Source organism: Montipora foliosa, chromosome 2 (assembly GCF_036669935.1).
Source record: "Montipora foliosa isolate CH-2021 chromosome 2, ASM3666993v2, whole genome shotgun sequence".
Classification (NCBI taxonomy): domain Eukaryota; kingdom Metazoa; phylum Cnidaria; class Anthozoa; order Scleractinia; family Acroporidae; genus Montipora; species Montipora foliosa.
The window spans coordinates 44231010-44258473 of record NC_090870.1 but is presented as its reverse complement, the minus strand read 5'-3'; the positions used below and the strand labels follow the sequence as shown (position 1 = coordinate 44258473).

Genomic DNA, 27464 nt, shown 5'->3' with positions numbered 1-27464 from the left:
TTTTTTTTCCTTTTCCTTTATTTCTTCATACGTACCTCATACGAAAACAAAATAAAATGTTGTTCTCGTAATAAGCCCTATATCCACACGGAAATGCTCCTTACTGATCTCTGTTCACTTCATTACGAAAATAGTTTGGAGAATTTGTTAAAGGATCAAAGTGTTTTTTACTCATGGAGTGAGTTTGTAAATTCTTGAAACCTTTCCTGTTCATTTTCTATCAATAAAGTGGTGTCCTTATAACTTTGATCTGTCGAAATCGTAAAAAAAAGGCAGGAAGAAAGGTTTTCGTTCCCTGTTGTAGAATATGAGCGATGTATTTAAGACCATTCTTGCTGTCTCAATTCTACTCTTCTTATTTTGCCACTGACTGTCTTGGGCAAACTGTCAACAAACTGAATCTGAAAAAAACAAAGGTATGTAGGAGTAGACCAAAATTTTGCATAAGCATTGTTTTTTTTCATTTTCTCTTGCATGGAGACATCTTTAATCTATAAAGGTTTCCCATTACATGTGGTCAGGTATAACTCACAGAATCGACATACAGCTAGGTTACTTATAAATAAATCATAAATATATTAAAATAAATGTAAGTGAAAAAAAAGCAATGTTAAATACTCGTTGTAACACTGAAATTGTTAAATTAAATTACTTACGGCTCGTTTGATCATCATATGTTTCACATTTAATCACAGAATCACTTTAACTATTCCAATCCTTAATTGTTCTAGCAAAAAAATTGAACTTATAAGTATTTCCTGATAAGTAGGGTTGAATGAACTTCTTACGATTATACTGACGAGTGATTCTTCCCTTTGGCTTAATAAGTTAGTGTCTAGCATTTAACCTCCTCCTCTGAAGCGATGACCAAGCAAGTTCTTCTAAAACGTTTGTAACTACCCCTGGTTCTCTGATGTAACAGGATTTGATCCAGCAAGCTGCCCTGCGTTGAATTTTCTCAATTTCCATAATACGTTTAGAAAGATGAGGGTCCCAAGCGCTACAAGCGTATTCTAAATGGGGTCTAACAAGGGTAAAGTAGGCTTGTTCTCAAGGGTAGGGTAAGCCTGTTCAGGGCAAACAAAGAGTATTATTGTATTTTCGAAAGTGGCCTATTCAAGCTTTACTAGTGCAGAAATGTGTATTTGTTGGGCTCAATATAAATTTCTTTTATTCATTAGTCCTTTCAGGGAACAAATGAGCCCAACAAATTGACCTGCTCCCAACTGTGTGGCTTCATAGCTCAGTTGGTGAGTATTGCACCAACATCGCAAAGGTCGTGACTTCGAATCTGGACATCATAGTTTCAAAACGAGGCTATCGTGTCCCCATGCTGAAGGTTAGGAAACAAATCTCAACGAAACATCGAGTTCGGACGCGATATTATATATTTTTCACATCATCTCGTCGTGGTTATAAGTAGTACTATCGGCCCATATGACTCGGTTTTGAAAGGCGGCTTCTGATTGGTTAATCCAGATAGTACGCAGCTTCTGATTGGCTCACGACGCCATCATGAATACCCAATGACGTCACACCGTCCGATATCTTGTTTCCCAACCCCGTGACATCACCATCCTACACCCTATTGGTCCATTTTCAATAACTTGGACTTTGACCCTAACTGTGCACGTGATAATGGCCACTGTGATGACGTCATACTTTTTAAACCAATCAGAAGCTGCGCACTATCTGGATTAACCAATCAGAAGCCACCTTTCAAAACCGAGTCATATGGGCCGATAGTACTACTGTTATACATTATACTGCATATGGATGCAACGGTCGCGGCAATAAGGAAGAATCCCAAAAAATACCTTGGCATTTGTTGCCTTCGAATTGCTACAAAAATGGCTGGTTAAGTTCAAACGGACGAACACGCCGGTAAACAGGAATTCCTACTTATGTGAGAGACATTTTGAGGAAGAATGTTTTCAAAAACCGCTTAGAGAACAGAGGATACTAGACATGTTTTGCCTGATGGGAAGGAATCCGGAATCCAGCAAATGTGAGGCTTTGGAATCCGGAGTCCAGAGCGTGGAATCAGGAATCCATTCTATGTCCACTGACCGCCCGCACAGAAGACGCAAACGTGATAAGGGCTATTGCTTAAAAAGTGCGAGGATCACTTCTATCGCTAGTTTAAGTAACGTTCATAACTGCGATGATCTAAAATCTTCGCACTCATGCTTCATTGCGGATTTGAAATATATGTCTTTCATGTATATTTTCCTCACTGTTCCGGGAGTTTTTCTTTATAAGCAAAAACAGAAAAACCAAACAAATAAACAAAATTGTAACCTGGAAACTTTTTTTTCCAATTGTTCTTAAAATGATGTCAACAACCATTGGACCAATAGAATAATTCTAAATAAGCACTCCAGTCAGGGCAGATTTCAATTAGGCGCGGTAAAACAAAAATCAAAGCCAATCACAACATAATTATAAGGAAAAGAGGGAGTAAATTCGTCGCTCCGACCTCCCCCGGCCCTTTTTATCACGCGTCCTCAGGCATTATGCCACGTGCCCGGATTTGCGATCTCAGTTGACAAAGAAAACTTAATTGTTGTTACAAACGCCAGATGGTTGCAATGATACTTTCTACTTTGAAAACCGCACGTTCTTATTGAGATTCTATTGCGTTTCAGCTGGAAAAAGGCACAAGGAGCGTTGTGTGACATCCCAAAAGCGGGCTGCGAAGGCGTCAAGCGTCTTTCTTCGTGGCACTGCATTTTTAACTAGCTATGACTTCTCACTTCGCTAAATCAACAGTACTTTAATGCTCATCTCTAAAGCATACCGAGTATAATTCCTTTACCTTTCTTGGATACTTGTATGGTGCCGTTGATTCTTTGACGTGATCCTGTAATTCTTTAACCAATGACTCTTTATCTCCATAGAAATGCGGCGAAAGAACAATGAACGCCTTAACAACCTGAAGAAAGATTTAGACCTAAAGTACCAAATATACAATGTGCAAGTTTAACAAGCTTAAAGCTTAATTACAACAACGACTTCATTTATTCAAGTTGTACCCCACAATTTACCATTTATTAGGCGAAAAAGGATATAGAAATCAAAAGAGGAATTAAATGAGTACAGACTGCTCAGAAAAAAGATAGGGGGCTACAAAGATCGGCCAGCCATGCCTGTGAGGAGTATGATGGTTGAGGGTCTATTATTTGGACTTGCTTTGTGTTGTCTCTTCTTTCTTTCGGTTTACGTATTGTACGACTCAGGTATCACAGGAATCTCGTCCCCACATCTTGCTCTGTCTCGTACTGTTGGTCGAGGGAGATCTGGGTACGAGACAAGTGTCGCACATACGTTACAACAGTGCTTGAAATTAGCGGTCGTCCGCCGGGTCGTCCCAGACGACCAGAAAGTTTACCGGGCGACTAGTTTTTGGTAAAATGAAAAGTTAGGTTGCCCGGAGGAAAAACAACGGACAATCCAACCAAAAATTATAGAAAATGAATTACATAAGCAGCACCCGACTCACTTGTCGGTTTTCTCTTGTCAATGTCCGATAGTAGTGTGCCGTTAACAATGATATTATTAATTTGCCGCAGCTGAGCATTTTCCTGTGTTTTGAATGTCTGTAGCTTTTGCAAAACATTGTCCGATAGGAAAATGTTTGGGATGGAGATCGAAGATTCAATTTTGAAAATGCTAAAACCACAGGCGCACACAGTAGAACTATGGGATACTCAAGCTCCAACGCCATGTGATAGCATCTCAGTCAGCACAGCGTGCATTTAATTGTAGGGGGTTTTCCTAATGGGCAACCAAGCATTTATCAGGGTAAACCAAATTTACGGGTTTAGTTGCCCTGCTTTTGAAACAGGGACAACCTAGATTTTTTTTTTATTTCGAGCACTGTACGTACACAAACACACAAGCCTAGTAAGCCAGTTTTAAACAATATGAATGACCAAGAAGACTATGGTGTTGATTGAATTCTACAATAGCCCATTTCCGAGTTGCTGCATGACTCAGTTTCAAAGCGAGTCCTGGTGCACAACCATTCAAAACGTAAATGAGTTGCGTGTTCTTATGCAAATCAAATTCATTTCCCTTACAATAGTTGAGCACCAAGACTCCCTACGAAACCGAGACAAATAGCAACTCGGAAATGGCCCATTAATATGTTTTAATAAGGATTCATTTTGCTTTTTTTGGAGAGCTGAGGGAAAAGTGAGAGAACGGAGTGATCCTCGCACTTTTCTTTGCGCAAATCCCACTATGCAGTTTCATTTTGGGGGGTTAAGTTTATTTGCATTAAAACAATAGATATCATTTTCACTGAAGCATGATACAGTCCCAAGAGTAAATCACTTGTATTGTTTTTATTCACTACTTGCACAATCCCATAATACAACCCCCCCCCCCCACCCCCAGGACTTTTGCATAACCATTGTTTGCAATTTCTCCTGGGACATGAAAATGAGTTCGTACCGGTCTCATGTAAATCACAACTAATCTCAGGCCGGGTCCAGAAATTTCAAGCCCGTATGCTTTTGGGTAAGCCACATATTTATTAGAAAAAACATATCGTTTCATCCCGAAACCAGGCACCATGCATTTCGTCCCGGTTTCATGTAAACAGCTGCAAAAATTTCATACCGGTACAAGTTCATGCCGGTCTGAGTTCGTCCCAGTCTCATGTAAATACCCCCTAAGTTGCAGATGGCATAAATTACTCTGTTCCATGCAGTCTCACAGATACGGTTTGTATTATGTTGTTGACTGTCACCAAGGGCACCCCAGCACCCCACCCCTTCCCCCTGGCTACGCCACTGACAAATGGTAGAGCATTGCACCGGCATCGCAGAGGTCATGGGTTCGATTCCCGTTGGAGCCACCTGAATTTGTCAGGCGTCTATAGAGCGACAATTGCTAAAATTGTCCAGTTAAGTGCGAGAATCGCTCAGTTCTCTCATTCGTCTATAACCCGCACTTCAAATATCCATTCATTTTGTTTCATTCATTGAGGGAAAAGTCTTACATCATCCGTCCCTAGCAAGAGTGTTTACTGAATATTCACGGATTAAGACTATAAACAACGCCAAAAGTGCAACTCCACGACAAATTCCCTCCCTTAATCTTTCCATCTAACCCCGTCCCCCTAACAATGTTATTGTTGTTGTTGTTTTACTTTTATCGGCAAGGCTTTCAGCCAGTTACCCACATTGAATGGTAGAAAAGAGAAGTGCAAGTGGGAAATGTTGGGTTTAAGGTGAATTTTTCACAATTGTGGTCTTTCCAGTACAGTGTGTAACTACTTTAGTCGCTCCCATGTCCTAGACATTTACGAATACGCCCACTGCCCGTTTGAGAGAAAGAGCCGTCGTCCGTGGGGTATAGGGGTTTGCATAGATGCAAGCAGTATGGCATCGAAGAAAGAGAAAATAAGGGTTTTACAAGAAGCAGATCCCAAATCCCAGCTTTTGGTCTTTTGGATTCTTCGGTTGTTTAATCGTAGTAGTATTATTTTTTTTCGATTTGGGTGTCAAATCAATTACATTGTACTTTCAGAGATGTTCTTCATCGCCCTATTAAGGACGGTGCCTACGAATTCAAAGGTATTTTTGCCCCGGTTTATGATTATGCGGGACATGTAGATCTTAACAAGTGTTATTGAAATCGAAAAAGAAAATTGGGGGTAACCACGCATTTTTCAAAGATAATTCATGAAAAATATTTGTCAAAAGCTTCAAAATACAAAGCCATGTATGGTGTTCTTTCTCAAATTGAAGGTTAATAATTATCTCTGAAAAATGCATGGTTGCCCCCAATTTTCTTTTTGATACCAATAGTACTTACTAAGATCTACTTTCTCTGCATAATTTTAAACCGCGCAAAAATATCGCTGTATTAGCAAGCATCACCGATAGGAAATCCGAGTATCTCGAGATGCGCAGAACGTATGTGCAATAACAATAATAGGCACCGTCCCAATCTCGACCCCAGAGCTCTTCTCTTGACTGAAGGAGAGAAGAGCTCTGGGGAACCCTGAAAAGAAGTGTCTTCTCATTGGTTTTCGTGAAGAACAATCAAAAGCGTCTCTAATCGGTGCATTCAGGTTAGCAGGAGGAGTGAGCAGGCGCCGTACGGTTCAAATAGCCAATTTTTGGCTACAAGAACCCTACCGTGCATGTTCTGCTAGATAGAGTTTCCCAGAGCCTTGTGTTGATCCAGAGCTCTGGTGACGAGAATGGCACCGTCCTTAAACGTGGCTACCATTTGACGTCATGTTGCATTTCGGTAGGTTCATGTTTCCAGTTGTGTGCGAAATAACTTCAGTTACATTTCCAAACCCATTTCCCATCTCCTATCTCTCTCTGTTTCTTTATTATCTCTTGACATGATGATTTTTCTTTGTTGAGGTAATATTCTGACGATTGGCAAATAAATTTTACGTCACTGTCATGTAAAATCGGTGAAGGTGATCTTAGCCATATCTATTTGTTCGCAAAGCGTACTCGCCTCTCCCCCTGAGGGAGTCATGAAAGGAGTTGTCAGATCCCATTGGCGTACTCACCTCTCCCCTGACAGAATCAGGACTGCTGACCACAGCAGCTTCCGCTACCGCATCATGTTCAATCAGAGCACTTTCCACCTCAAATGGTCCGATACGATATCTGAAATCATTCGAGATCATAAAATGGACCTACTCGTGATAAATGGAGTAATGAGTAATACGCCCGTGAGAAAGACGTTAAACTCGTTGTTTGACAGCGGGAGAAAGAACAGCCGAAAAATTAGAGTACTTGGCAGGATTGGAACCGACGATTTCTTATCATGCATCTACAGTTGCATTTGCACATTTGAGGGCGCACGACATTCTCGAGTCCGCAGTCAAGTTGGACGCTTTTTCTGATGAGGAGCCTAGATAGGCGACCCGTCTCCCCATGAGTCTTCCGACCGGTGTAACGGAAAACGTGGGTTTGATCCCAACCATGCACCTATCAAAGTTAACCCCGAGGGAGTGGGTCTCAGGGTGTAGGTGGAAAAATTTGACTTTTGAGAAGAATTTTTGGTCAAAATCCCAACCCCAGGGCACGAAAAATGGGTAAAATCAGATCAAATGCGCCCATCGAGGGCAAACAATAGCCCTCTAAGGATCGCAGTCGTTGGGTATATTTATGGTGAATCATTGATAAAATTGTCAATACGTGTCACGTTTTGTTATTCCATCAATGTTCCGTGCATTCTGAGGCAAATCATATGAACAAATCTAGCATTTCCAGTTTTAGAAATTCAATTACAATTTCTTTTTTCATGGTAAATTATCCAAAACAACTGCGTCTCGCGCTGAAAGTTTCGTTACATCAAGACTAGTGCTTACCTTCAAAACAGGTGATTAGGTCCCAATTCTTCTCACAGAAAATCTAACATTCCCACTCTGGGGCCCAGAATATTAGTCACATTTTCGAGAATAAGCAAGGTAATGCAAGTCAAATGCGCCACCTATGTCAGGGGACCCTCCCCCAGCCCCTCGGGCTCAACAATGATAGGTACAAGACAATTATGCAATTTCGTAGTTAAGGCGTTTTTAATCATTGCCTTTGGAAATTCAGTTTAGGACAAGATAAAACTGATCGCTTGATGGATACAAAGGGTCTGGAAAGTCTAAAATTTCCTTTTTCTCGTGAAGGGAGAACCTCCCTTGGCCTCTCAGGGGATGCCGAATATGCTGGGTCGTTTCATGAAACAAACATTGCCTCTACCACTCAAATGAATAGATATCTTTGGGGCCATAGACTTACCCTGCCGACATTATGACGTCATCTGTGCGGCCAACGAAATAAAAGTACCCATCTTTATCTTGAAAACCTCGGTCACCTGAAAAGGGGTAAGAAGAACGCTGTCACAAGAATAAGATAGGGTTGACTTCATTGACTTCACTGGTCCTTCAAGTACAGTAAAAAGATGACTTTATATCAAATCAATATAAACTAAGGGAAAACATGTAAAGTACGATAGAAAGTCGTTGCAAGTCTCTCTTCATCACCAAAACAATGCAGTTCAAATTTGAATTAAGTTTTACATTGGCACCGAAACACCTCACAAAGACACGTACAAAAGCACGTGCAAAAACACGTGCAAAAACACGTAAAAAGACGCAACCTGCATTCCAAGGTTTTAAGGGCAAGATCTGCCTTTCGTTTGATATTTTATGGTATGACTTTGATTATTATTACCTGTCCAGAGAAAATTGTCATGGAGCACGGAGGATGTTCTATCTGGATCATCCTAACAATAAAACAATCTTATAAACTTTTCTTGTATTCTAATTTGCTGTTACTTCAGTAGCCAAAAAGACCGGAGCTGCTTTCATACCCAATTTTGCAAAGACGTTCCGAACCTACATGTAAATCAAATATGAAGCGGCAAAATTTGAGGTAAGGTAAACTGGTTTGCTTTGCCCTTGAGAAGTAATTCATGAGGTATGTATTTGAAAAAAATCTCGCTTATCACCCTTAGGTTAGGACATCGTGGTGGGCATTTCACGCACATTAATATTCAATGACTGAGCAACGGGCCTGCCGGATCGCTCCTTTGGTTGAGAATCGCGGGACTACCTTGCGGGAGGTTGTGGGTTCGAACACCGTTCGTAACAACACTTAGGGTCTAAAACTAACTGAGGAAAAAGTGCTGCCTTATAGTAACAGCATCTTCCAATGGTTTGACTCGGATAAGGGTTTCTCGGATAAGGGCGAGAAGACCCTTCTCTTCGAAGGAACTCCCGGTGTTGTAAACTGGCCTTGTGAAGGGCACACTATCAACTGTTCTATTGTGTGACCCTCACAATCTACGTCACGGTTGTGAAACTCAAATAAACAAAACTAATAACCTAATGTATTTTTCCCAAGATCAAAAGTTTTTGTTGCTGCTGCTCCAGTCCAGGGCAAACATTGAGGGTCTTTAAGTTGGGACCATGTTCAACTGATCACATTCAGTTACATGTCCCCATAAAAATAATTAAACGATCAGTCACGTGCACTTCCCATAATGTACTGCAAGATGCAACATTTTAAGAGTAACTAGATCCGTTCAAATATCATCCAACATCTGCTTAAACGACTTTTGACAACTAACCACATAACGAGAAAAGATTCCCACTGGTCTTTTTGGTGATATTTTCACAACAATTTCACCCTCCACTCCTGCTGGGCATTCGTTGCCTTTGTCATCCACAATCTTTGAAAGTAAAGAGGCAAGCAAAAAGCAAGAAAGCACCATGAAAGTACAATTAAAAGCCCACTATGATTTCATCAACAGAGGACAAATTCATACAGCTGGATATGAAAATTACCTTAAGTTTGGTTCAGTTTTCTAAGACTGAACATAATAATTCACAGGAAGAGTAAGTTGGTCGCGTTCCAGTAGACAACAACATAATTAATCATTTAAAGGCAACTTGTGTATGTTCAATTGCCACGATGACGTATACTATGATCTATAAAAAGAGAGATTTAGCAAACGACAGACTAAAATTTGCGTTTTGCCGAAAAGTGGAAGAAACGTAATCGATATAAGTCAATTGTTGACTGTTAGCGACACTGAGGTATCAATTAACCTATCAAAAGAGAGAGACGAGTGAAAAGCCTTTGACTCCCAGTATTGATCAATATGTAAATTCACCTCTCAATTTCAATACATTGTCAGGTAGACAAGTATTGAGAATGAAAATTATTATCAGCTCACGGGTATCCTCCTGATATAACACCAAATTCTCATGACCAGCCAAGTGAACGAAGAAATCTATGGAAGCAGTTAGGAGAATGAACTTTCAGATCACGGAAGTCAAAGGGTTCAAAGAATATTCTCTTTATTATACTTGTGAGAGCCCATTTCCTTGACTGAGGATAACGCTGAGTTGGATTTCTTGGATTTCTAAATCCACAAATTACGCTTTGATTAATAAATCATGAACATATAGAAATGTCTTCACCAACCTTTAAGTCAAAGCCGGGAGCAGGTTTGCCCATGGATCCCGGACGGCTCTCAAGACACCGAAAGGTGCCACATAGAAGTGTCTAAGTTAAAACAATACATAAAACGTCTTAGTCCGTTTGACAACGACTCAGAGGAAATTTCTTTGTTCCTTACAACGTCTAATGGCGTCCTCGTAGCTCTCAGAGGAATCTCGGAAGTCTTAAACTTGAAAAAACGGTTGGGTTCAATTCATTTGTTTTCATTTGAACCCAGTTTACTGCATGTACAAACGATTGATCAAAGAGGCTACCATAAGCCATTATTTTAATCACACGGCATTCACAGAAAGCAGCTTTTTATTTTATGGTTTTAGGGTAGAATAGTGAAGGTAGTTTGCGTAGTAACCTGTTAGTATATGCTTTATCTATACTTAGTTTTATCTATCTATAATATACTTATCTATACTACTGAATTGTACCGCGGTAAGTAACGAATATTATTTTTATGTACATAGGAAATTCGTATTTAAAGAGATTTGTTAAAGCATAAAAGAATAAAAACGAACGATAGAGCGACTTTCATGACCTTGAAAAACAGACGTAAAAACGGAACGTAAACAAAAAGAAACGACTTTTTATTGGCTTAGCGAACGCGGATGCAAACAAAGTCATCTCTCCATGGAACTTTCTGGAAAGTTTCGCTTTGACGTCATTTGAAATGCAGTAATGTGATTGGGCAATCGAACTGTTCACTGTCCATATTAGGAGTTTCCTTGGTAGGAATAAGGAGAAGCTTTGTTTTAATCTTGCTAAACATTGGTCCGTGGTCCGTCGCTCTATAATCCGACGTAGGAAACTGATGTGGAAAAGGACAGAGCAACCGTAAGTGCTTCTCCACCAAAAGTACAGATAAATAATTACGTCTTACTGACCAATTTGGAGGGCCGTACCGATTCCTATGTTGAGCTGCGAAAAACATGAAGCACTTTAGTTATTTACACTATGGCAAAAGCAAACGACGTTCGAAAGAAATTTATTGCGTTTGACATTAGGAGAACATATACTATTTGTGTCGCATCTTTCTCTATGCGATTTCAGTTAGGGTTTGGGTGACATCTTGGACGCCTGGCTGACCACTCCTAGACTTAGTGCGAGGACCTTCAATGTTACAACTGAATTATGACGTTGCCTGAAGACACCCCACAAGTCCACTCTCCCGTAATATTTCTGGGCAATCAGTACAATAAAAAAAAATATATTACTTCACTAGATATCGAACGCATTTTACTAATCCATGATTATTACTAGTTTTATCTGTTGGTAATCAAATCTAGCGAAAAGAAAATTCAGCCACGCGCTGTAGAATACGGCCTGCTAACTTGGCCAATCAGTGCGCGATCACTATGTGAAAGATACATTATCAATCAATCAATCAATCGTTTAATGTATCCAATAGCAGGTATAAACCTGAATTACAGGAAAGGTCAGAGACAGCAAACATATCTAGCATTGGTATTTAACAGTAACAAAGTTATTAAGACGAGCTGTGCGGCCTAAATTTGGGTAAACAGTTTTGTTCCCTGAACGGAGATTACGATCGTGCTCCACGACAGTGGGCGAATAAAAAACTCTGAGAACTTCTTTAGCCTTAATGACAAACGACTTGCACGAATCTATCCTACGAACATACAGTGGGTCAAGCCTTTTCTAAGTCGAGCGCATCTTCGTATAGCAAACCGGGAAAAATTACTCGCGTGGCTTGTTTTTGGACACTTTCTAACATATTGCTTAAGTATTGAGGGAGGGCTGCCCAGGCAGGAGAGGCGTACTCTACAGTAGATCGTACAATCGAGCAGTACACAGAAACGATGCCTACTATTGTTATTGCGCATACGTTCTGCGCATCTTCGAGACACTCGGGTTTAAATCCCAATTCACTTCCTGACACCTGCGAATCACAACTTACCGTTTCACTCTGGCCATAACCTTCCCTGATTTGAAGCCCAGTTGCATCTCTCCATCTGTCCATGACTTCTGGGTTCAAAGGTTCCCCAGCACTCACACAATGTCTTAGCCGAGGAAACTTGTATTTGTCAAGGTCCTCTTGAATCATCATACGATATGCTGTCGGGGCGGAGCAAAAGGTACTGATCGGGTATTTTTGCAACGTCTCTAAAATAGCCAAGGACTCAAAGCGATCCTTGTGAAATGCAAATACACATGAACCTTGAATCCATGGACCAAAAAAGCTGCTGTACGCAGATTTTGCCCAACCAGTGTCTGAAATGTTCCAGTGAATGTCTTCAGGGGCGAGGTCCAACCAGTACCTGAGAAGCGGGTCAGTTGACCAAGAACAATAAGGACATTCAGTTAATCATACTCCCGCAAGAATAATATGGCAGAGTTGTTCGAAGAGTGTTGAGCGCTTTCCATCGGAAAAATCAAGGATGGCAACTTACGATGAGATGGATGAATGAGTCAAACTTTTACCAGTATCAAGTGAAAATTTTGAAAAAAGTTATGGTTCCTCTCCTTGACCCAGAAATATGATAAAATGATTGTTCAAGACAATTCTGTATTTTTCCGCGACTTGGCTTTGGCGGATATAAATGTAAATATGCCGAATTGTTTGAGCTCGGGTTGTACCGAAAGTCCCATTTGGCCCCAACCAGTTTTAATCAGTATCTGTATCCCGGGCATCTTGTCAAACTACGAGTTCCAAGAGGTGACCCGGTAAACTAAAGAAAAACGACTAAAATTATAATAGGCACAAGGGACACAGGATTGTCAACAGCGGATGGTCGAAGAAACCTAATATTTAGCAACCTAACGCGCGGGCGTAAAAAAAGGACCACAACGTAAACGTAAACGTGACAGAATATACCGTGTGACAAAGGACAGTGGCATACGGAGGCCGCTACACGGGTGTCATATCATACCTTATGGTCACACGGCTGATTGTGACCCCAGGAAGGACTATTGCATGGCCTTTGCTTTTTTGCCAAATCGAGCGGGAGTTGTCTTTCTTAGGACTATACTCACGCGAACGATACTACTTTAACAAGTCAACATTCCAAAGTACCGTAATAACTTCAGACAAATAGTCTTACTTTCCGGTAGTTATATGTCCCAATCCACAGCTGGCGTGTGTGTGCTCTGCCATCTTGGGATGTCCTGTTGTCCCACTTGTGAAGTAAACTGTCATCGGCTCGTTACTTCGTGTCCGTACGCACTGAGTTAAAAGAAGAAGCCTATGCGTGTTTTCATGCACAAATTTTATCTGCGCAGTAAAGGGTACCATATCAAGGGTATTATAAGCACTGTTACATCACCATCACGCACTGAGTCAGCTTCTTTTGCGAATTGTCACTTTCCAGTAGTCATCCAAACCGACAGTGTTTCCAATGGACGAGAAGTCGCAGGATTGCATCGGGTAAAAAAAAAATTCCTCAGTGTACAATGATAGAGTTCAAATTTTGGCGATCTTGTAAAGTGATTGGCCGAGAACGAAACCCGATGGAGTTCGTTTAATTTTAAAGCCATCTTTGTTCGCTTTGAGGCTCTTCATGGCCCAAAACCACCTTGATCTCAATGGGAATACGAAATTGAGTGGAAATACGAGTTAGAAATAAAATCTGCGTGTATGAGATAGACTCTAGTAAACCAATTTACACCATTACAGTCAAAACAGCTCAAGCGTTCCTCTGACGAGCGGATTAATGAGTTTACTATTGCAAATTTTCATTTCAGTAATCATTTGAATAATCTGTTTGTCGGATGAATAATGCAAAATTTAAATCAAGCCCGGCTCAGTTCAAAACTCGAATTTTGATTGGAATGTTGCTTGTATCCGGTGTCAGGCCGGCGTGGGAAGATCTTGGAATTTGGCTGGTTTACTGATTTGCATAATCTGTCAAACAACGGTCATTTCACTCCAGCAACATTACCTTTCTGTAATCTTACCAGTATTCTCAAACTCGAGACACTTTTTTTTCGAATTAAAGATTGAGCAGAGAAATGAATTTAAAAAGAAAGGAAAATCACGCTTGTTACGACCTTGGCAGATTATGCAAATTGGACACACCTGTCAAATTCTCACGCCTGCCTGGCACCGGAAGCGAACAGTAATCCAATTAAAATTCGAGTTTCGAACCGAGGCTTGATTTGAATTTTGCATCATTCATCCGACGACCAGATAATTGAAATGATTCCACAGGTAACCCAGGCTCACTGTGTGTGCCACATAGGTATTTAAATATAAAGAACATATGAGGCGAAGTTTAGGTCTGAAAATTTGCTAGAAAATGGAAATAAAAATCGATAAAACTTACCATGTGGTGAGCTGTTGTTTTCTTTAATACGTACACGAAGTTTCGGGGAAAATGGTCCCCGTTCACCTTCCTTCATAGTATAGTGACAAGGTAGGAGACGGAAGCCAGCGTAGGGACTCCGATCGACCCAAAACAAGCACGATTTTTTTCGTGAAAATCGAATCCAGTCGCTAAATGAACACGCCAGGCTCGTGGAACATAAATTTCTCTAAACCATGAATCCACTGAAGCATCTCCAGGTAGCAACGCGAAGCCACCAGACTCCGTAAAACTTGTAAGTTAACCTGCTAAAATGGCGACCAGAAAGCGTTGTCCTCGTAAAGTGTCCAATTCAAAATGGCACTTAACTCGGGACGCCTGGTGACGAGGGGAATATATGTCCCCCTGGAGGGAGGGGAGTCCCAGATTGCTCAGTGAGTTTTATTTTTAGCAATTTGGGACTCCCCTCCCTCCAGAACTTATTATACTCGTCACCAGGCGTCCAGAGTTCAGTGCCATTTTGAATTGGACACTTTGCGAGGACAACGCTTTCTGGCCGCCATTTTAGCAGGTTAACTTACAAGTTTTACGGAGTCTGGTGGCTTCGCGTTGCTACCTGGAGATGCTTCAGTGGATTCATGGTTTAGAGAAATTCATGTTCCACAAGCCTGGCGTGTTCATTTAGCGACTGGATTCGATTTTCACGAAAAAAAATCGTGCTTGTTTTGGGTCGATCGGAGTCCGTACGCTGGCTTCCGTCTCCTACCTTGTCACTTTACTATGAAGGAAGGTTAACGGGGACCATTTTCCCCGAAACTTCGTGTACGTATTAAAGACAACAGCTCACCACATGGTAAATTTTATCGATTTTTCTTTCCATTTTCTAGCAAATTTTCAGACCTAAACTTCGCCTCATATGTTTTCTATATTTACCTATGTGGCACACACAGTGAGCCTGGGTTACCTGTGATGATTCCTGAAATCAAATTTGCAATAATGAACTCATTAATCCGCTCGTCAGAGGAACGCTTGAGCTGTTTTGACTGTGAAAACCTAGGTGACGGCCTATTTAGCAAGAAACAAAGACTTACTGCTTAGTCATTCTGCAGACGTCACAAGATAGCTTACTAGGCCATTTCCGAGTACATGTCTGCCTCCTCTTCAAAGCGAGTTTAAGTGCGAATTTTTTCTTATGAAAATTAGTTTTCATTCATATGTTAAGTAGAACTAATTACCATCACAAAAACTTCGCACTTAGCCTCGCTTTGAAGAGGAGGCAGGCGTGAACTCGGAAATGGTCCATTGAAATTGCAAATTCATACTCGAATTCAGTGACGTATTCATATGATGGTCAAATTCGCATGAAGGGATGGTCACGAACGGCATATTAATGTACTCCATATTATTGAACATGATATCTAATAAAATGATCGGAATTGACTTTTGCGTATCGGGGATTAGCCCGGCATCGCGATGCTTAGTGCCATAACACTGATGCAAATCCATGTTAACCCTAACAGCGATACCATGGCGTTAAAGTGGTAAATTTCAACCTGTTAGTGATCTAAATGTTTTTTTTGGTCTCGTCTTCATTTAAAGAACACGTTTGAACTTAATAAATTACCCACCTCGTGCTCTGTAGAGGCCTGTTCAAACAATTCCTTGAAAGGAAGCCACCCTTTCCTAGCCAAGAAACAATAACACTTACAAGGTGTTACGATACCATGGTTAAAGTGACTTCATTGATACACGCCTACTATTGGCGACAGTCATCGTATGCCAGCTCAATGAAGTTCCTGGACCTCATCCTACTTATCGACAAGGATTAACCTGCCAAGATTAACTCTTGCGAGCCCCCTTTCCTTATGTCACAGAAAAAATCCTGGGAGATAGTAGAGAAGCCTCCTTTCACTGCTCTGTGGAATGTGTCGCCCTATGGAACAAACCAGTTGAAAATCCTTCGCAGTCGACGATAATGATGAGAAAAGGGCGGCTTTTAAGAAAAAAAAAAAAGATCACAAGAGACTACCGACCTTGTCTCGGTTGTTTGTTCTTGTTCACCAACGAGAAGCTTGGCTTTCAAAGAAGGAACAAATTTGGCTACCTGCAAAGAAGGAGAGCTAAGTTTAGTGCTCAGTTATCTAGCTACAATCTTGCATTTCACTATATACAGTGTACATATGTGTTTATCTTGCAGCTAATATGAATCACCAATTGACATATCAAGAACACGAAAATAACAAACTCACAAGTTTTCCTCACGGAAGAGTCTATCATCGCTACAGCACGATTTTCTCCAGCTACTTGCCAAATACACCTTAATCCAAATGGCCGCCATTTTAGCATTCTTTTGTTTACTTTAAAATTGTTTGTTTACTTTAAAATGTTTACTTTGAAAATTGCCTCGTTGTTTAAAATTACTTAAAATTCAAAAGAATATTCAAACTTGTACGAGGCAACAAGTGCTAATTTGCAAGTAAACAAAACAATACTAAAATACTAGCCTTTTGGAATAAGATGTATACGTCCCAACTAACTTTCAGCCACGAGAACATGGAGATAATTTGCTGACAGCAATTTCTCAACCAAATCATCTCAAATTGTACCCAGCCTTCTAAATGTATCTCTTACGCACTGTTGTTGTCTCCATACTGTTACCTGGTCGACCAACTCAGTCGTGTCAGTGTCCGCTACGATACAAGTCGCATGTGATGAAAGTAGCCTCGACTTAATATCTCGAGCTCGTAATTGAATGGATCCAGGACACACAATGGTTCCTGGAAAAAAATACAGAGGTACAGTCGCTAAGCAATAATTTAATTGGTTGTGATTTCATTTACTTAAGACCTCCAACTATTTTAGGACAACCCATCAACGTTTGCGCTGAAATTTGTGTCAAATTTAGGCTGACTGGAGTTGTTATCGGACTTGATGGGTATCGTCGAATTTTATTCGGCGACGTAAAAAACGTTTCAAACATTTAACTAAGTCAGATCAACGCCTTTAATAAATTATTCACGGTCATCAATGGCTCAGGAAAGTTTAATATCAGTGCGTTTTCACAGGATTGCCAACAAGTCCTTTAGCTTTTTGAATAGGGTTTATTTGAAAGACAATACCTGTTCGAAGACAAGCGATGTTGAGGAGCCACCATTCAGGGAGCCTGGGTAAAATGACCATGACACGGTCCCCTCTTTGAACTTGACCAGCCTCCGAAAGAACATTGGCAGTTCTAGAGAAGCAGTTCAATTGTGATTAAAGTGCTAAAATGGGTTTTGTTGGTCTTGCTGAGAGACAGACACGAAGAAAGACTGAACAATACAGTAAGACTAACTTAGGAGCCTATCAGCATTATGAGATTTATCATTTATTATGGCTTATCTTGATCAATAAAGAGGATGACTTTTCAACATTTAGGAGCTGCAGAAGAAGGACCTGGAGGGATGGCCTCGTCAGTCGTTTAGGACTTACATGGGCTCGAGTTCAAGATGTCTGGAGGCAGAGCACGGAGGGGTTTGTCACTCCCAAATGAATTCACCCTGGATATGGATATGGATATGGAACAACTTAAAAAGTTTGAAGTCATTCGCATAGTTGATCATTCTAAAAGGATATATTTAAGTTATTGCACTTCATATTGTTTCGACCTTCTGACAGAGGCCAAGTTCAAACTTTGAAAGTTTCATGTACCGAACTTAAATCCGTATTTGGGTCGACCCAAATAGTAAAGTTCACAGGTATTCAAACGTCGAACTTATCACTAATCACGATTTACAGTGCTTTCGAATTCGTGAAAGAAGGGAATTGTGGGACGCAAAAATAAATTATACAAATGCATGCATTTTATTTGGCACATGAGAAGTTCGACGTTTGAATCGAAGTCGCCCCACAGCCGATTTTCCCATGTAGATCACTCGAACTTAATTCCTAGGTCGACCCAAATTGGATGGGTTGAACTTAATTGATTCAAAACGTCGATCTTTTCATGTACTTTACTGAATGAATTAGGTTCGTTACATTTGAGTGCATGAAAAGTTCGACGTTTGAACTGGGCCTGAGATCACGATTCAAGGACGTAAGACTTTGCCCATGCATTGTGTACATGTATGGGTGTTTTCTGGTTAATTTTGTCTTCACAACCTCGCCACCTTGTGACTTGCTCTCTTCTGCCCAGCCAGCTACTGGATCTTCTCCTCGCCTTTCTTTTAAGTTGCCTTCACAGTCATTATCACACAGATATCAAAAGCAATAAAATAACAGTCCGTATTTTAATGTTCATTTACCTCTTGCTATTTTGGACCAGTTGTTTAAACGACCACTTGATTTCATGACCTTTATCATCTGCCCACCAAAACGCTGGATGTCCAGATTTCCTCTGTCCAAGCTTAAAATTCAGGATTACTCAATTCAATCCGTCAAGTTCTCCAGCTATCGATAATGAGGCCCTCTACCAGGGGGTTTGGGGGAACAAGAAAACATGGGTAATTTGAACTGGGGAACTGGGGAACAATGTCAAGCTGTTTTACCTGGGAACAAGTTTGAAAGTAATACGGGGGAACAAGGGAACAAGAGCCCCTCTTCCCCTTTCCCCCTATGGAACTTCACGTTAACCCAGGGATTACTTTTAATTAACACAACATAACGCTTCTTGAAAGCAAATGTCTGTAGCGCATATATAATTCAAGTTACAAACTACAGATATAAACCCCAAATTGCAATCAATTTTTATCTTCTTCAATTTTGCCCATCCCTGCCTCCTTTCGCACTTGCTGTTTTATTCAAACTTCTCTTCAATGTTTCACTGGTTATTTTTATGTTTCACTTGATTTGATTCCCATTTCCCAGTCGTTGAATTTGGCTAAATTTCGAGACACAGCCCCTTTAAGAAACCCTTATTACTGACTTTACGGCCAGATCACCCTTTAAAATTAACGTTTTGCTTATCCACACTTTTTACCCCTCTGACCAGTCATTGCCACATAGTCCAAAATCTGGGCTTTTCTCTGATTGGTAGCAAAATAAAAGAAAGACTTTCGGCTTCTTTGGGCCTTGCTTCGATTGTAAACGGCATTGCATATACCAAGAGTGAATTAGATAAGAGTGTTTCTCTATCAATTTGCGGTCTTGCCCCAGCAATTGCTTCAGCCCAGTCACAAATTGACTTATTCCTAGATACACTTACTGCGCGAAAACAAACAAAGGACCGCCACTTTAAACCTTCCACTGGAAGCCATTTCACGCGTGACTGCTTATGTCATCCGAGGTTTTTTTTTTCAGGAACATGAAAACTAATTTTCGCACGAACGGGTATTCTAAAAATAGACTCGTTTTTTACTGTGCTGGGGAGCCCACCCAGAACATAACAACTCACTCACTCATTCAATCCTCGGAGCCCCGCTGGGGGAGCATAAGGCACCGACAAACTTCTTCCATTCAGACCGGTCCTGGGCCAACCACCGCAGCTCGTTCCACGTCTTTCCAGCTGTTTTCATCTCGTCCTCGACAACAACATTCTTATCTAATTCACTCTTGCATATCACCACTTCCAGTGATGGCAGTTCTCGATGCATTAATCTGTTGAACAGGGATTTCTTTTTGTCTCTTTTTAAAGAGTTTGTTTTTGACAACAAAAAAAACAGATTCCATCCAAAGGCTAATTTTCTTGACAAAAGAATACATTCACGAGGCCCTGTTATGGGCTTTAGGGATAAGGGATAACTGGCAAAATAATTTTGGGGATAAGGGATAACCGAGATAATGTTGGGATGACAATAAAAGATAGCTTTGATTTCTCAATTATCATACTTTTGGTCAATTTTGCCGAGGATTTGCACTACTGGAGACTGGTAGTGAACAGTAACCGGGCATTTATCAGCCCAAAATGAATCAAGATGTCCAAGATTTGCTCCCAGGCTCTTTAATTCGGTCAACTGCTGGTGTATTCGGTTATCTGTTAAAAAACGGGTCGGTTTACTCTTTAAAATTGCCACTTATTGTCAAATTACAAAGATAATTAGGGATAACAGTCTCAGTAATTTTAGGTATAAGGGATAACTGCCCCCCGAATTTTAGGGATAAGGCCGACTAAAACCACCCTAACAGGGCCTCATTTACGCCGTAAATTCGTTGAAAGAGCCCTAACGACAGATTCTGATTGATTCCGACGGTGACGTTCCAATAAAACATCTGTGACATAGAGAAAACTGAAAAAGTTGTGCAATATAATGCTGCAATCAAGGAATTCCAACTTGGACCTTGAATGACGAGATGCTTCTGTGAAGCATACACTGGGTTGCCTGTGGTACGTGCTACAGAAAATCAGAAGGCACTGAATTGTGTGGTATTGAAATACAGCATTCCAGTCTCTGAAGAATAACAAATAAAAGAGAAGCGAGAAACATTGGCTTCTGGGCTGACATGTTGATAATTTCCAAGTTCCCTCACAACTTCTTTTTACCACAAGTGTGCCCTCTGAGCATCTGAAGGCTTTCTAATACTAAAGTTCACTGAAGTTAAGCCCTGCCGGGCGGGGTTAGTGTTTGGATGGGAGACCGAAACAATGTACCCCTCTTAAAACAGAAGCATCGGACCGAAAATACTATTAACTCTAACAAATGCGAACTCAGCAAGGTACAGATCTTGTTAGCTTGCTTTATGCAAAACAAATATTGATGAAAAAGCAAATAACTATTGATACACAGTTTTCAGAAAGAGCAGAAGGAAGTTTCCCGGACGGTCGATCGAGAATAAAATATTTACGACATCAAAACAACATTAATTTTGAACCGTGAATATAGAATATAAAAAGTTACGATCAGCGACAAACATTTTGGGAGATTTTTGCTACGTTCAAGTAAATTGCAAAATCGAAAAGTGACATGGCCGGAATTCAGCGGGCGCCGTGATTACGTTACCGCTGCATGTTTACTCGTCAAACAGTGAAGCATCTGTGTCAAATGATGGCAAGATACCGGGTTTTAAAAAAGTTTCTTTTTCTGTCAAGTGTTATAAAGTTTGACAATGAAATGAGCGAAGTCAAAACAAAGATCACAATCGCCCAACTCTTGTTTATGCAAAGTCAAAATTTACTCTCCAAGACGCGTACAACGTTATTATCACCAGGTAATTCCATCATTTTGGAAATAGCAGCTACTTTATTATTCATCTGCGTCACAAGTTTTCACTGATTTTGGGGCTCATTTTGTTGAAACTCGAGCACGCTTTCAACAGGCCTGTGAACCCTTCCCGCTTACAGAGCAAAACTAAAAAACTTCTCGCATATCACATTTCAACCTTAAGCTCGAAAATTCAATACACAACATGATATTATAATTCACAAAGGCAGAAAATACCACAGAATCCTTTTCCAGCGAAAGTTTTATTGAAACAAACAACATATTTGCTCTTAGAGGCGAAAACCTCTTCCTATTTCATTGCGTGCGTGAAGACAACAAACTCAATTGTGTCAAATTACCTTGTACTTCAGGTAAATACTGCTCACTTTGATTTCGTCTCGACGGGCGATAGATTGTTGTCGAAGTCCAGTACTCGTCGCTTTTGAGATTTATGCCTAGTTTATCCAACTGACTTTCCATTATTGAGCTCCATAAGGGTATATTTTGTTTAAGGATCCACTAAAACGCCATTCGCGTTGCATGACTTTCGACGCCATTGCAGGCTAAGTTAATGATTCTACTGTGTCCACCAGAACAAAGGAGACTTTTGTCTGATTGGTTGATTGTTTTGCTTGTACCCAGGTTTTTTCACGCGCGCGCGCGCGAAATAACAAACAAAATGGCGGCCAAAGATGTCTTGTTCGATTACTTGCTTAGCAGCAGCGACGTGTACAACTTTTTTTCTGTCGGAATAGCGGTCGTTCAGTGGTAGAAGCTGATTCCTTTCAAGTCTTTCACTTTCGCGTGATCGATTTTTCGCCCGTGGCTTCATGCACAATTGATTTTTCCGAGTTAAATGTTGCTGAATGTTGTGATAGATCGATTGAGGTAGTTGTTCGAGGCCTTGCTGTCAAGTCTGCTAAGGTAAGATGAATTCGCTATTCCTTTTGTTTTGTTTATAATCTCAAGCCATAAGCTATCGCACTCTATTAAATGTCCTTTAAAAAATTAGTGTATTTTATTTTCCTTCTTGTCCACAGAAACATTGTACGAAATGCCAGCGTTGTTTACGTCTTCTTCACCAGTTCCTTCTAGTTACAATTAGCAACGTGTGTGGAGGATTTACTAAATCGCCATGGATTGAAATCGGAGGGTAGATAATAAGGGTACTGTAGTAACTTGTAGGTAGTTGATGAATGTGCAAGCTATTGTTATTTCGTATTATTCTGAGCCTTTTTAATTCGCTGGTTTTTCAGCAAAAATTATGTATTTTTAGTGCTCATGGCTGGAGAAAAATGTAGTAAGCTTGCACTTCATGTTGATTTAAAGACAATAATTTTGAACCTCTCAATGATGACTTCAATTAGGCATTTCCATTACTTTTCCTGTTCACGTGCAAATGCTGCTATTTTGTTGCTACTTTTAGGTTTAAAACCCCCGATTTTATCATTTTCTGACCATTTTACCCACTTGACACCCTGTAAATATTTGTTTAAATTGTACATCATGTGGAGGGGAAACCTCTGCAATGCGGCATGCCAAAACACTGTAGGGAAGATAATTTATTGTTTAACTATTGTCATTAATGTGCCAACCAGAGGCTCGCTGGCTGTTGAAACAAAAGGTTCTTTTGTTCCTGTGGTTGGCACATCAATGCTTGTCATCAGATATCTTCCCTATATATAGATGAACTTCTAATTCACAATAGCTCTGAACTACCAAGTGTTTATTAACTTTAAATTTAAAGAAAAGTAAATATCTTATCTTCAATCCTCATCAGAAAGTAAATTTCAACTTACTTCCTTCATTAAACTTAGCTGGTCAATTCCTTGAACCAGTTTCAATCTTAAGATACTTGGGTATGATATCTATATTGGCCATCACCTTTCCTGGCATGATCATATTCATTATATTTGTAACAAAGTTAGTAAAATTAATGTATTAATGTCATAATCAAGGTTAAGCGTTGTCAGTAAACATTGTCTAAACAATATCTTTTAGTATAAATACACAGGTGATTATACAAAATCGCGCTCTCATTGGCTTGCTATCTCGGATTATCAGCCGATAACCACCTCGACCGACAAAATGGCTGCCAGTAGTCGTTTTGCCGCTGTAAGTGAAGATGATTTCATGTTGAAATGTTTTTTTCTTCTCTTTTTTGAAATAATCACCTGTGTATTTATACTAAAACAATTATTCACCTCAGGCTCAGTGATTATCGGTGAATATTCACCTCGACTTCGTCTCTGTGAATATTCACCGATAATCACTGAGCCTGAGGCGAATAATTGTTAATTAGTCAGTTATTTAGCGATATTTACTGTATGGCTCTATGTTGCAGGGTAGTGATTATGAAAACCCATTGTCACAGCTTATAAAATTCAAAAAATAAAGTTATTATAATCATTCATGATGTTCCCCCATCCCACATTATGTTTCCTTAGGTCTATTGAAATTTCACGATATTGCTAAAATGTACACATTTATTTGTGCATGATTGTCTTTGTGGCGATAAGCCATGTAATTTTTTCCATATTACTGGTTTCGGAGCAACATAATCATTCAACTCAGGATGCATCTTTGTAGTATTTATTTTTTCATGCTATAGCCAATGTAAGAAAATTCTGCCTATCTATTATTGGAAAATACTTTTGGAATGACTTCCTCTTTATAATCAAAACAGCACATCTAAAATCCTATTTTAAAAAAAGCAATTTTTGAACACTATTTTGCTCAGTACTGATTTTCTCTACCGGTACTTGCTGGTATGTACTCTGGTATTATAAGTCTAAATATTGCAACTGAATGGGATATCCTGTTTTGTAGATTGAGTACTATTTAAAGTTAAGAATATAATATTATTCTTCCTCTGAGATTGTAGTTAATTTGAATGTATTCGCATTATGGATTACATTCACAAATGTTTTACCTGGTTATGTCATTTTGGAATGCATTTATATCTGAATCAGTGCCAATCTCCTTTTTAGTATAGTTAACTAAATACCATTTATTTCTATTGGTGGTATAGTGTATATAATTACGTTATCTGTAATAATTTCGTTTTTTCCCTCACCTGAAGCAGTTTTATACAAATGTAAATAACACTTTGCCTGAGATGAGTAGGTAAATTTTATACCAAGAAAACGGGTAAGTGCATTGTAAATAAATAAATAAATAATAAATAATTTAACTGCGAATCAGTGTCAATCTCCACATTTTTGTGAAAAATTAGTATTTGATGTATCCACAATGACTGGATAGCATTGAGGGGACGTCCTATGACTGTTCTTCCAACAAACAACTAGCTCGAAGTTGCAGATTTCAATAGGACAATAGGCTCACTTTGCTGGTCGCTTGCGCGCGCCTTGCCACTTTTAAATTTAAACTGTTTAATTTAAATTATTCTTCTGATATTTGTGTGTCGGCTGTTAAAGGCGATTCCCGTATCACGAAATATTTTCTAAGATTTGGCCACGAGAACGCATGAGATGCCGACTTGAGTCTCGTTCTCCGAGTTAGAATTACTTGTGCGCGTCATTTCATCAACTTGAAACTCTCGCAGCTTAGGGCAATATGACAAAATACAAATTGAAAAAAGCTTCAAATTTAATGCTTTTTCTGTGGTTTAATTTACAGACGTGAAAGAGTGCCATGTCAAAGACACAATAGGGCAGAGTGAGATGATATCATAACAAGATTTGGAGCCATTTTGTAGACAACACCGTGTCACACGAAACCTGCTGTGTTGAGCCTTGCCACTTTTAATGACAATTTCTTTACGCAAATCTTTTCTTTGGTTGTTGGGCTTACTGCAGCAAGCGGGAATTCCCGTATCACGGCCTATGACAAAAGTCTCGAAAAAGGGAATTAAAATATTTTTTGCCAAGGAAATTTAAATAATCTGGAGCACTCGTAAAGTAAAGCCTTGCGTCTTGGCTTCATCTGTTCGCTTCAAGATTCAAAATCAGCCCTATTTCTTCTCCAGAACAATTCCCGACTCAACTTCGACCATGTGGTTCAAAATTTCAAGGTTGGGAAGCTTTATAGCGAATTGAGATGTTCTTCACCAGTGGGCTGCCATTTTTCGAGTCCATCTTGTTAGCAGATTTATCGTTGTCCTCGCCTCAAACGCCAGTTTACCCATATTTTTGAACGTAAACTCACATTTCAATTTAAATCCGACTTACTTTATTATCAAACAGCACTCCATTCTGAGTTGAAGTCTCTTAAATAAGGAAAAACAACGCCAGGAAGGCAAAACTATCCTCTGCTCCTTGCCAGTTCTGCAATTCATCGCCACACTTTTGACTCGCCATCTTCGCTTCATTTGTGATCCTTCGCCGTATTTCGCGTTGTATTGAACCAGTATCAGTCGTAAAGATAAGGTAATGCCCAAGTCTTTCAAATGACTCATCATCTTTGCATTCATTGTGTGCCGTCCTTTTGGAAACATGCGATGAATATTAACGATGCCAGCACTACATCCGCCATTTCTCATGTTCCCGCGTTTCGAATGAATTTGACTGAAATTCAAGGGATTTTTCGGGTGATGAGGCGCATGCGCAACATTAGTCTCCTTTGTTGTCCACCAGAGAAATCTACGCAGTTCCACTACCCTCTCGATCCTACGAAAATACGCGCAGAAGGCTCTATCCACAAAGACACCACTTACCAGGGGAGTGACAGGCAAGACTTTTACCGACACGGAAAAAAAAAAAAAAAAATAAAAAAAATAAAAAAAAAAAAAAGAAAACAAACAAACTAAACGCAGACCTCGACTGGGTTTGCCTTATAAGGCAACCCAGTAAAAATGTGTTATGTACAACAATAGACAGTTTACAGTCGATTTTAATTAATACCGTTGCTGACGTATGGTCGTGCTATGCACGGATCCATGCTTATTCCAAAACCGTTTCTTCCTTTTCCGATAAAGCCCGCAAGCATGAAATAGGGGCTTGGTGACTAGTTCCGCCCCAGCTCCCAACAGGCTATTGTAGGGCGTCACGCAATCTTATCAATAGAAAATAAAAAATAAAAAATTTATTGACAAGACAAGAAAAAAATTACCATACTTTACCGTACATGATACTCAAACACGATACGACGATTTAGGGTCGACTGAAGCCGACTGTAAATTTATCTAAACAATTAAAACCAACTGAGCCTAAATTGTAAAATTCTACCTCTCAATTCAAGATTTCTCAGTGCTAGTTGGATTCGACAGGTCACTGGATTTCAATATTTAAGCTTAGTAAATGCTTCACTTTAAAAGATTTTTTAAAGGCCCAATTGATAAAAATCATATTACTTCTACTTGAATGTCATTCCATACTAGGTAAGTTATCTGTATCTAGTCATTATTGAGGTAGAATTCATCATCTTATGCATGACAACGAGCTGGTATTTCGGAGAGTTAAAGATTAATTAATTTGATGCCAAGTTCACGAAAGTCCATACCTTCTCTTTTTCAGCCCACGCATCAATGATGTTGGCAAAATTAAAATATTCTGGAACTTCAAGGTTAAATTCTCGACGTTCTCTCTCGTAGTCTGTAAACCCAACCTTGGAATCGAAGACTGGCGGTGTAACGGAATGAACGTCATGGCTAGAGCTCCACCGTAACACAGTGAAGTTAAATGCTCTAATAGAATTGTGGTGCATCGAAGGCAACCTCCATGGTTTTGAAATATTGCTAAATACGAACGCACAATTTGTTATCAATCGTCGCATTTCGACCCGATTCAGCCGTCGTATGGTGTAGATTGCGTGACGCATTCGTAACACCACTGGATTTTGCACGGGGAAGGGGAAGGGGAAGGGGATGATGTTCTTTCCGTTGCAACGGGAAGATACTAATTTTCACTGAGCGTTATTTCCCCTACTTTTCTTGCTTGAAACAGATCAAAGATGGACTGTCAGGAAGTGATTTTCCCTTCCATTAACAACAGAGGGATTCAACATTGCGCCGATTACGGCAAACGGCAACCAGGGGGGACTTTGCATATGAAATGTCTAATTAAACCCCTAAAGGAGATCAATCTGGTCGTGGCCTAGGCTTTTTCATTTTTTTACCCTAAAAAAGTCCAGTTTAA

The 27464-nt window shown here is 39.9% G+C and overlaps 1 protein-coding gene and 1 long non-coding RNA gene across 2 annotated transcripts; one reads left to right on the top strand and one right to left on the bottom strand.

Moving 5' to 3' along the window:
* On the bottom strand, nucleotides 1–27134 carry LOC137993234 (acyl-coenzyme A synthetase ACSM3, mitochondrial-like). The gene is made up of 15 exons (XM_068838956.1): nucleotides 26830–27134; nucleotides 18538–18638; nucleotides 17374–17486; nucleotides 16913–17031; nucleotides 16288–16358; nucleotides 15883–15937; nucleotides 13055–13176; nucleotides 11911–12271; nucleotides 9966–10046; nucleotides 9106–9207; nucleotides 8208–8259; nucleotides 7773–7848; nucleotides 6545–6644; nucleotides 2819–2935; nucleotides 1–401 (listed from the first exon to the last, which is right to left on the bottom strand). The coding sequence occupies exons 1-15, from the start codon at nucleotides 27100–27102 to the stop codon at nucleotides 321–323; spliced, it is 1824 nt and encodes a 607-aa protein (XP_068695057.1). The 5' UTR covers nucleotides 27103–27134; the 3' UTR covers nucleotides 1–320.
* On the top strand, nucleotides 22055–26129 carry LOC137993235 (uncharacterized). The gene is made up of 2 exons (XR_011121835.1): nucleotides 22055–22293; nucleotides 22410–26129. It is a non-coding gene; the product is annotated as an uncharacterized lncRNA (long non-coding RNA).
* Nucleotides 27135–27464: the final 330 nt, after the last annotated feature.